Raw genomic sequence first — 12,485 nt, forward strand, 5'->3', positions numbered from 1 at the left:
CGTGCGAGCATGCTTAACAACGAAATTTCTAATTAGATTATAATAGTTGTACCAAAACCCATCTTGATGTTTAAAAGTTCAACGATATTCCACTTGAACGATTTCAAAATCTTCCCTGCGTAAGTAACCAACATTTTCGTCAGTATTCATAATCCAAAATCATCCACCATGCAAATAGAATTTTAAAGGTAGCTCCTTATAGATTCAAGAGGTGCCTACGGCCATGTAACACTTTATACAATTTAGAATTCAAGAGGTGGTTCCTATGACATAATACTTTGTTCTGCATGGAACTTCATTTCCATATTCAAGCTAGTGTAACACTATGATGCTATTTATAACAGCTTAAACTCACACCCATCGAGAAATTATTCACATTGTCTTAGTTGCCTCAAAGCTTTGTCCCGCTGATATAATTTTCTGGGAGGTCGCCCATACTAAAAGTGATCCCATAGGAGAATGGCTAAATGAAATTCCAACCATTACACCAAACAGCGCCTCAATGTTTAAGAGTTTAGGTTCATTTTGCTTTTAAGGGGTTTCATAATCTCAACCACATAAAAAATAGCATCGTCCTCAATTTCCTTAACCCAAAATTATCCACTCGACAGATAAGATTCTCAAGGTGGTTGTTGTCATATAAAACCTTATCCATCTAGTGTATAAGAGGCAGCTCCCATAACATAACAACTTGTTCTATATGACACTTAATTCTCATCTTCAGGCTAATAAAATGAATGAAACTATTTGTAACAGTCTGAATTCTCACCCATCGAAATATTATCTAATTTGGCTAATGATCTCAAAATTTTGTCCCATCAGTATAACGTCCCAGGAGGTCACTCATTATGAGAGTACAGGAAGTCACTCATCCTGAGAGTACAGGAAGTCGCTCATCCTGAGAATGCTCCTATACTAGCAAGCTTAACCATGGATTTTTGGATAAAATTCTAATCATTAAACCAAAAAACTCGTTGATATTTAAAAGTTCAGTTGTATTCTATTTAAAGGGTTCATAGTGGCTAAAAGCTACACTCAAATTTATGGGATTATATATCTAAAAACATTTACTATAGAGCAAAAAATAGATATTATTTCAATTCCTTTATCATAAGCAACTAACAAGAACTAGAAAATACAATAATAAGATGTGAAACATACCTTCTTTCGTGGTGATCAATAGGAGGTATACATGAAGATCCCATCAAGATTTGACTCAAATATAGAGTAAAAAAATACATGAATTAAAACGGCATTGTATAGATTCAAGTAAACTTCAATGGCATACTTCAAAAAATTCACCAAGGTAATCCTCAATAATGGATACAAACAAAGTCAAGAAGACCATATATTATTTGTGAAATAAAACTTTAAGGAGAGTCTTCGCATTATTAGTTCATGATAGTTGAACACCTTGAAGGAATAGAGAATTTAAGAAAAGTTAAGAAATTAGGTAAGCTAAAGTACTTCACTCATTTTAAATTTGTACACTCACGATATAAAATTCTTATATCATAACAAAAATAGATAAAATATCTATTGGAAGAGAGATCCATTAGATACAAGGCTATCAAGAACCCCATGAAATTTTATAATAAATGTAGAGATGCTCCGGAAGAAATAACAATTGAAAAAGTTTACCAAAGACTCGTGGAAAGACAAATTTGTTCATCACATACCAAGCCCAATACTACCTATGTTGCTAGTGTGATAAGTTGATTCATATAAAATCTTAAAAACTGAACTCAAATCTTGAGGCGAATGTATCAAATTTCACAAAATTTAAAGGGAAACCAATGCAAGGAAATTTTACAAAACTAAAGAAAAATATGACCCTTAAAACTTGTAAATATACAGTTTATGTAAGTTCTATGGTTGACCAAAAGTCAGCATAAGTTATTGCAACTTTTTAACATCATAACTCAAATAAATAATTAATTAAAATGTGGTAGCAAAATCTAGCACAAAAATAGAAATTATATCTACAATAGTACAAATCTACAAATTATTACATCTAAAAATTATAACGAAAATATCAAAAATTAAGTGGAAATGTCAGTCTTTATCATGATAGCAAATCAGTCATCAATATTACAGGATCTTGTACAATAAAATTATACTAAACATATTGAAATTGATAGAAATTTTATAAAAAATAAGCTGAACAATGGCCTAATTTAAATCCTGTCAGTTACCACAAATAAACACCACATAGAAATTCCTTCCAAGGAATAGGGGCAATTTTTAAAAATAATATCCATTCATTCGCTTGAATGGAGAGTATTTCGACGCTTATAGTCAAATGTCTTTCTCAATTGCAGTCAGTGATTCCATCTCCCAGGTTACATAGTTAAAATGCCTATTCGCTATCCACCCAGCAACTTACCTTGCAATTGTCCTTGCAATTGTCCATCTTGCTAAGCCGCCAAGTATCTCTAATATTCCACCCCTACCCGCCAAGCTTTTCCACCTTCTTTTTCATTGCCACCTCACCAATCCATGTACTCATTATTGCCATGTCACTAACCTACATGTTGCATTGATTATAATAAACCACATGATGTTTTCCTAGAGTTGTATAAAGTTAACCCCAATCAATTCTCTTCAATTCTTCTCAGAATTCAAACACATTTAAAAAATATCTTATGAATTATCACATCATGCACTTCGTTATTTAAATTTGAATATAGTACATGACAAAATTCTAATTTTGAGAAGTACAACTATCTTATTTAACACAAAGCAATAAGATAATGTAAGTCCCTACTTTTGAATTTCAATTAAAACTGAAAACTATAACCATTTCATCATGTAGTAACTTCTAAATTTGAATTCAAACTTATACATCATTACCTAATATTCACATAATTTATTCAATGGTTAAATGGATATGGAATATAACATTATCTTTAAGTTTACTATTAATTTTCTTGTATTTTGAAATTCAAAGGGCTTTGCTTAATCTTCGATAACTTAGGCTAAAGTAAGACCCCTAATAGTGTAATCAATAATTTAGGAGATTTACTTACATACCACAAAATTCCTATATATTTACATATTGTACTAGGTCTTTCTACTGACTTATATAACACTTAAATCTCTAAATCACATAAAAATAAAACTGATAACAATTAATATAAGTAACACAAATTTTTCAAGCATATATTTGATGTGATTCAGACACTAAAGAGTTATATAAATAAATAAAAATATTTAGGTGTTAAATATATAAATAAATAAGAATTTTATGGCATATAGGTAAATCCCACTAATGATTTTAACTTTATTTTAATTATCGTTATCATCCCTAGCAACATTGGGGCATTGGCTTAGTATAAGATTTATGATACTCATTATAGTTTTATACATATAATAAAATTAAATAATGTACATTGAATCAAGAAGCAAAACTTGACGCATAATAAGAGTGTCATATAGCATGGTTTTTTTGAATTTGAATTAAAAGCTATTTATGATATCATGCATGTCATTGCTTTTAATTTAAATTTCACTGCAATCATATGTAAAATTTAACTACCAGACCATTCATGTGATTTATTTTAAATGTGAATTAATTTCAATATAATTATCATAATAAATTTTTATCTTTCACAATCATTGTTTATAATTTGAATTCAAAATGAAAACTATAACTCCATGGTCTCTATTAAATTTTGTATGCCAATTATTTTAAATTTTAATTAAGGGTCTGATCGGGATAGTTGTAGCTGTTTGAAGAAGCAAATGTGAAGTTGCTGCAAAAAAAATTCCTATTCAAAAAGCTACGGTAGCTATTTTTTTTTTCAAAAACTCATACTACAGTTTTCTAGCAATCATCGCACTTAATCAGGTTACGTTGCAAAATGCAGCTTTCCACCACAACTTTTTGAAAAAATAAACAAAATGCAGTTTGTCGAACACAAAAAACTGTGGTGCTGCACCACATTGCTACTCCATATGCAAGTCTTTATATTTTCAATTAAATTTATTTACTGAACTTTTTTAATCAATTTAGCTCGAGCTAGAACCTTACAATACAACTAGCAATTTAATATATTTTTTATTATTTTTATCATCCATTGCAGCCCAAAGATATTTACTAATTCTGGATAATTTTTCAAATCGTATAGATTATTAGAAAAATTATTTGAAAGATGCATATTTTTCATCCCAAAAAGTTCAATTTGAATAAAGCCAATTGCATGAAGTTCATGGTTTTCTCAACCCTTAAAGCTATCATTCTAATAGAAAACCATTAAATTTCCTCTAAATTGAATTTTATAGTTTTTTTTAGTTTCCAACAAGGCTAATCTATTAGTATTTTAAGCCAACAGTTTGTGACCTGCAAAATGTGTGTGCAAGTTTTGAGGTTTTCTGCATCGAACATTATATCTGTATCACAAAATCCAAGTTCCCTGACATTGTGCATAAGAAAAGCTACAATTAAGGTTTAATATGACATTGACATTTCATAACAAATAGATCTTTGGTAAATAACAATCACAATAAGAAATGAAACGCTGATTTTTAGACCCAAAATCTTTCATGTTGAAATAAGCAAGAACCCTTAAATTATTTGACTACCAACCTGACATACTTAACAATATACTGAACAATAATAAAATAAGAGCAAAAACCACCAAAATAAATAGTTTGTTCATGACAGTGCAATACGATTTCTGACACATACTCTGGAAACATCACTCCTGCATCAATTAAGATATAACGGTCATAGTTTCCAACTAGCATGCAGTTCATTCCAATTTCCCCTAAACCACCTATAGGAAGTACTCGTATAGGTGGTCCATTTGGTCCCTCGTAAAACTGTTCCAATTTTCGTTGAACTGAATCATCCATGCTTTTCCCTGATCCATCAGTCCTAGATCTTCTACGTGGAGATTTTGATCTTTGCACACCTATATGTGAGTAAGTCAACACAATAGGAAAGAAGTAAAAGGATGAAAATAAAAGAAACGGACAAAAAATTAACAAGCATATTACATGATATTACATGCACAAGCATTTTTGTTAGCCGGGCATAAGAGGGGAAAAACATTGTCCACTATTTTTACTGCCTATCAAAAAAGAAAACATCACATATGCAGCAAGTACTAAAGAAGTATATGAAAAAGAGCTCTGGTCACGCTTAAGCTTGACCTTATTTAATTGTGAAAGAAGCTCACTTGAATACTAGTCAAGTTAATGTCAATGTGTATGAAATGGTTCATTGACTAAGTATAAATGATAGCCTGGTAAACCGACACGCGTTTAAAACATAGCAAGAAGATGAGTCTTCACCACAAAATAGTCTAAGCTGGTAGCCCTTCTGCTAATTGGAATTTCCATTTGCAAGATAAGGTAGAAGTCCATACTTCATGCTGAGACGCTTATAAATGCGCTCCTCAACCTGAACAAAGCTTACGAATTGATGGTTTGAGTTTCCATCATAGAGTCTACCATCTAAAACCACAGTAGCATTGATTATTCTACTAAATAAAAATTGTGATCATGAATGTGACGATATTTTCATAAAAAATACATATCAAAATGAGCTAACATATCATAATCTTGGTGTGAAAAGATTTATTCACTTTTATGCCCAATTGAATTCTAACAGACAACAAACTAGCCACTTCAGTTTATTTCCAACCTTACAAGAAACTTTAACAAAGCCTTATAGTCATATGCGTCAATTTCTTTGCCCACATTCAAATGAAATTAAGTGCATAAAAAACTTGCTAATAGAAAAAGGGTATTGATTTATATCAAATAGAAGGAACTTTGGCTGGTTATGCATTCATTACAAGAAATTAAGCAAGCCTACAGTTAAGTAACATTTGTTGAGGATCGATGATTTGTTTGACCAACTTTAAAGAACTTTCATTTTCTCTAAAATTCATTTCAAATCAAGGAATCAACAATTGTGAATTAAAGAAGAAAATATAACAAAGCATTTAGTGCAGATATAAAAACTATCAGTTTGTTGTGTTGTTTTTTGGCACCAATGAACGAGCAATCCATGAAGTGGGTGACGAATTTGAGGTCACAGCCTCAGAACACACATATTTAGAGCCATGACATCCTGCAAATAATATTTCCCGGATTCCAATTATAATTGAGATGTTTAGATTCTTATCGAAGAAAATCAAACAAAAAAATAAATGCTGAGCTTGAGGGAACTAACAAAAAAAAAAAAGAGTTTACTAGCTCTAAAAAGAGTCTTGTGAAGTTGAAGAGATATAGAGATAGGAATCTAAGAAACAACATCTTTCTCCCTGTACGATGACCCATTTCTTCTACTTTTGAATAGGAATTAAGAATCAAGATTAATAACCTCATTTTCATGTTCACTTGCTTGAAGTGTCAAACATATCCTCTTCTTATATCATGTTGGTGGTTACAAAGAAGTTGACATGCTTGAAAAGCTTATTTCTTAGCACGTTATCATTTGAAATTGTTGTCATTGACATTCAACGAAAACAATATAACAATGGTCTATATCCTACATCAATCTATGAAAACGTGACATTGAAAATGATCTAAAACTTTTAATCATTAATAGATTTCATTTTAAGAAACTCAACTTTGCATTCCAACCTACTCTATATAAAGTGGTGGTTTAGAAGGACATCTTGGAGGAGATAAAATGCTAGTTGACATTTTAGAATATTATTTTCAACAAAAATGAAAAGAGACATGTCGTATTTAGTGAGAAAGTTGTATGACTGTCAAAATGAAGAAGATAAAAAACAAAATGATATTTGATCAACTCTTTCCAACTTCAAATCATATGTGGGAGGACCTAAGCATGAATTTAAGGCTGATTTTTCACGCACACTAAGAGGTCGTAGTTAAATCCTAATTGTTATTACTTATTATTCTAAGATGGCATTTTTTTTATGTGAGAATATTGTTCATAGCAAAAATATTCTTGATGATCCCAATGATGCAAAAGCATTTCTTTAAGGAGATCATGAAGCTTCATAGAATGTAAGAGATTACCAGCTCTGATTGAGAATAGAGATTTATGAGCAGTTTTTTTACGACAGTATAGATGATCTCCATGACTCAAATATAATTATTAAGTTTCTATCACCTCAAGTTTATTGGTAAACTAAAATTTTCACACAATCACTAAATGACATGCTCCGACACCAACAAAAAAGGGGCAGCCTCCCTGCTTAAGCTCAATTTACTTACAACTCCTCTAGATGTTGGTTAAGCCAAAGAAACACATTTTAAGTGGTCAACAGAATAAACACTAGGCGCATCATAAATCATCTGCCAACTAGCCTTATGAGAGGTTTTAAAAGTAAATGAACTCGTAAGCAACATCAAGATATGCAAGAAAAAGTAATAAGAGGATTGTACGAAAGGTACAAGAAGAATGCCGCCTAAACATGGAGTAACTGTCACTTACAACAAGCTCAAGAATAAAAGGGATTAGTCAATGTTGCATTGTTTTTTTGGTAAAATCCTTACAAAACTGAGTATCATATTGGATATGTATTAGTTCAAAACTCAACGTTCAATTTAGCAAACTTATATTCTACCATAGTGATACAATAGAAACAATAAATGTGATGTTTAGTTTATTTTATGAAGGGAAGTATCATAAAGAAGCCAAAGACGCCAACCTAAAGCCATTTATAAAACATGCAACCAAAAATCATATTAGAAGCAAAAGGTGTTTAACTAAAAGAACATGATTACCGTTTCTGAGAGTTTTTTATTATGATAATTGTTAAACTTAATTTTTGAACCTCACGCTCATCAAAAAGAGAGGGAGAGAAAGCCTTCTTTTTCTTACAATACTTACCATGTGACTTAGTGAAGCCTCTTTTCAACTTTTCACTTCAATTGTTTGCTAATATATTGTGGTAGGCAACATTATACCATGATTATAGATTAACTCAAACGTGAAAAGGAATGCAATAGAATATTCAACCTGCAAAATGCCAGCACTAGTTATGTTGATTTCATCTAGCCAAAGCTTACTCTATCTCAAGTAAAAGTATTTAGCAAAACCTAATGAAAGGTCAAGGCATTTTGCTTTCTTAGATATGCCAATTAAATTTTCACAATTGAAAATCTTGCTCTTGTTATACAAACATAATCATGGCACCATTAGAACACAATGTGTCATCCCTACAAGCTTTGAATGTGACAGCTGTTATTTATCATTAATTTATTAGCATACTTCTGGCACCGTCTCTATGTTAGAAAATTCGATCAGAATCCAACTTAACAATAAAATCTTCAATGTGGCACAAATGACGCGTCAGTATAAAATTTGCAAGCACAATTTTATTCATGCATAGTATAAACTTCAAGATAGGTCGAGTTCAATTTCTACAGAGAGAATCAATTGGAATGAACTCTTTTCAACTTTTCACTTCAATTGTTTGCAAATATATTGTGGTGGGCAACATTATACCTTGATTACAAATTAACTCAAACGTTAAAAGGAATGCAATAGAATATTCAACCTGTAAACTGCCAGCCCTAGTTATGGAGATTTCATCTAGCAAAAGCTTACTCTATTTCAAGTAAAAGTATTTAGCAAAACCTAATGAAAGGTCAAGGCATTTTTCTTTCATAGAAATGACAATAAATTTTCGCTATTGAACATCTTGCTCTTGTTATACAAACTTCATCATGACACCATTAGAACACAATGTGTCATCCCTACAAGCTTTGAATGTGACAGCTGTTATTTATCATTAATTTATTAGCATACTTCTGGCACCGTCTCTATGTTAGAAAATTCGATCAGAATCCAACTTAACAATAAAATCTTCAATGTGGCACAAATGACGCGTCAGTATAAAATTTGCAAGCACAATTTTATTCATGCATAGTATAAACTTCAAGATAGGTCGAGTTCAATTTCTACAGAGAGAATCAATTGGAATGAACTCTTTTCAACTTTTCACTTCAATTGTTTGCAAATATATTGTGGTGGGCAACATTATACCTTGATTACAAATTAACTCAAACGTGAAAAGGAATGCAATAGAATATTCAACCTGTAAACTGCCAGCCCTAGTTATGGAGATTTCATCTAGCAAAAGCTTACTCTATTTCAAGTAAAAGTATTTAGCAAAACCTAATGAAAGGTCAAGGCATTTTTCTTTCATAGAAATGACAATAAATTTTCGCTATTGAACATCTTGCTCTTGTTATACAAACTTCATCATGACACCATTAGAACACAATGTGTCATCCCTACAAGCTTTGAATGTGACAGCTGTTATTTATCATTAATTTATTAGCATGCTTCTGGCACAGTCTCTATGTTAGAAGATTCAATCAGAATCCAACTTAACAATAAAATCTTCAATGTGGCACAAATGTGGTGTCAGTACAAAAGTTGCAAGCATAACTTTAGTCATGCCAGCATGAATGTCAACATAGGTCGAGTTCAATTTCTACAAGGAGAATCAATTGAAATGATTTTGCAATTAAAATTAATCATTTCATTAACATTTTGGCTAACATAGAGCCATAAAATATTTACAAATAAACCCCTAAATTTCTTCTATTTACAAATAGACTCTCAACAGTCCCCCTCAAGGTGGGCGAAAAATATTCACTAAGCCCATTTTGTTACATAATCAACTCCACTGAGCTAAGTCCTTTAGTGAGGCAGTCAACCACTTACTCTCCAGTAGCTACATGACTTAGTTCCAACAATCTGTTATTCAACTTTTCCTAGACGAAGAATCTATCATTTCCCACATGATTAGTTCTATCGTGTTGCATCAGGTTGTTAGCAATGTCGATTGTTGAATTGTTGTCAAACCACAACTTCATTTGAGTTCCCCGATCCACTTTGAGTTCAACCAACAAGTCTTTCAGCCACATCATCTTAGTAGCTCCTAATGTCAAGGCCCTATATTTTGTCTTTGTAGTTGATATTGCTAAAACTTACTATTTCTTGCTCTTCCACGAGACCAAGTTGCCACCTACAAACATGCAGTATCCTGATGTGGATCATCTGTCATCGGCACAACTTGCGCAATCAAAATCATAAAAGCCCTCAATATCTATATGTCCATTCTTCCTGAATGTCAACTATTTTTTCCTAGTACACTCCTCAAAATCTGATAAACTGCATCTATATGGCTCTTCCTTGGATCATGCATTTAGCGGCTCATAACACTTACTGCAAAAGAAATAAAGAGTCGAGCGCGGCATATATAGATCTGGCGGTCCACCAATCTATGGAACCTCACACGATCAACTGATTCACCTGCCTCTATATTGAGCTTGACATTATGATCAATTAGAGAGACTGCAGCTTTGCAAGCCCCGCATGCCTATCTCCGTGAGAAAATCCGGTACATACTTTCTCTGGAATAGGATCATCCCCTTAGGTCCATAAGCCATTCAATCCCACAAAAGGATCTGAGCTATCACAGGTTTTTTTAACCTCAAATTGCTTCTCTAATCTTACATTCAGTTGAGCAATCTCCGTCTCATCATCACCAATGATAATTATGTTATCCATATACACAACAAGTATGGTAGTATGACATCTATGTTGTTGAAAGAACATCGTGTGGTCTGCATTGATATGCTAGTATCCCATGTCAACCATCGTCATTCTAAACTTGTCAAACTAGGGTCGAGGAAACTGCTTCAAGTCACATAGTGACTTTTTGAGTCTACACACTTTGCCCACTGTCTTGAATGTAATGAATCATGGTGATATCTCCATATATATCTCCTCTAGTAGCTCCCCATGAAGAAAAGCCTTCTTCACATCCAGTTGCTGGAGTCTCCATCTACCATTTACTGCAAGAGAAGTCAGTGTCCTCACTATGCTCATATTTGTTACTAGTGCAAAGGTTTCATCACAGCTAATATCATACGTTTGACTGTATCCTTTTGCACTAGTCGTGCTTTGTACCTCTTCACCTTCTCTTCTGGAGTTTGTTTTATCGTGAAAATCCACTTGCATACAAGTGCCTTCCTCCCTGCTGGTAGTGGTGCAATCTCCCATGTATAAATTTTATCAAGAGCTCCAAGCTCTTAATGCATCGTGGTTTTCCACTTGGAATCCTCTTTAACAATTTGCCAACACTTAGGTATAGAGACAGAGTTCAGTGATACAATAAATGTTTCATACAAAGGTGAAATATTAGAATAAGAAATAAAATTTGCAATGTTAAGTTCCCACCCAAAACGATCAGGATGATGTCTCGCATTGTTGCAGGAGGTCCTCCTTAATATTGGGGGGGAGGAGTAGATAGAGGAGCAAAAATAACACCTGGAAGTTTTAAATCAAAGATGGATGGTGTAAGTGTCTCAAGAGTTGTGGAAAACTGAGACAAGGGACTTGTTAGAACTGCAGGATCTGTTCCCTCGATTTGTTTCTTTCTCCACATATACACCCTTAGCTCACCTTCAGCTTAAATGTTATCACCATTAGGGTAAAGCTCCTCGATTTTCGTCTCTTTAGTTGATTCATCCCACATCACAGGATATGATATTTCTCCCACTTTCGTCATTCCATCACTACTACTACGCACTCTCTTATCTCATATCTCCAGTGGTTCTCGAGTCAACGAAGGGTGAACTCACCTTCAAATTGTAGTATGGTTCAAACTTATTGAATAACACATTCATATACACAATGTTTCTCTTCTCGATCAAGCTCCAACATACAAACCCCTTCTGAATAGCAGAATACCAGACGAACACATATTTCAAAGCTCTGAGATCCAACTTTCCTACATATGATATGTTATTTTTTTACAAAACATACACATTCAAATGACTTCAATGGAAGGATCCCACTATTATCACATTTCAACATCTGACAATGAGACTTTCAATCCAACATACTTGAAGACATTATGTTGATCAATTGAGTCGCCGACAAAACTGTTTGCCCCCACACGTGTTTTGGTACATTTATTGTGATCATCATGCTTCGAACTACCTCTAAAATGTGTTTATTTTCCTTTCTGTTACTCCGTTTTGTGTCGGTGTGTATGAACATGTGGTTTGAAGATGTATCCCTTCGGCTGACAAGTGTTACCCAAACGTCTTTTTCGTATACTGTCTCATTATCAGACCTCAATACCTTCACTATAACACCGTATTAAGTCGAAATCACCATGTGCCTTTAAAACAAGCAAGCACGTCACTTGTATTTCTTATCAGATATAATCAAGTAACACGAGAAAAATAATTAATAAAAGTCATAAAATATATGTTAAAATTTATCGAAGATGTAGAATAAGGTCTCCATACATCTGAATGCACCAAATCAAAAAAATAAAAAACTCCTTTTACCAGAACTAACATAAGAGTTTCTAGTATGATTGTCAAACTCACAAGCATCACGCATAAATTGTTGTTAACTTACATTTTTTCATACCATGATAGGTACAAAGAACTCGACAGATTAAGCGAAAAGCGTCCCATGGGCCTGTGAAGTAGCAGCAATACATCCTCCATACTCCCTCAGATCC

At 33.0% G+C, this 12,485-nt stretch overlaps 1 protein-coding gene across 1 annotated transcript in view; it reads right to left on the reverse strand.

The window, feature by feature from the left end:
• Positions 1-12,485, reverse strand: part of LOC110022373 — a 69,263-nt gene that overhangs the window by 54,242 nt on the left and 2,536 nt on the right. The window contains exon 3 of the mRNA XM_020721267.1: positions 4,691-4,916. Within this exon, the coding sequence (XP_020576926.1) occupies positions 4,691-4,916 (226 nt within the window). The remainder of the gene's footprint in view (positions 1-4,690; positions 4,917-12,485) is intronic.

This window comes from Phalaenopsis equestris, unplaced genomic scaffold (assembly GCF_001263595.1).
Source record: "Phalaenopsis equestris unplaced genomic scaffold, ASM126359v1 Scaffold000188, whole genome shotgun sequence".
Lineage (NCBI taxonomy): Eukaryota > Viridiplantae > Streptophyta > Magnoliopsida > Asparagales > Orchidaceae > Phalaenopsis > Phalaenopsis equestris.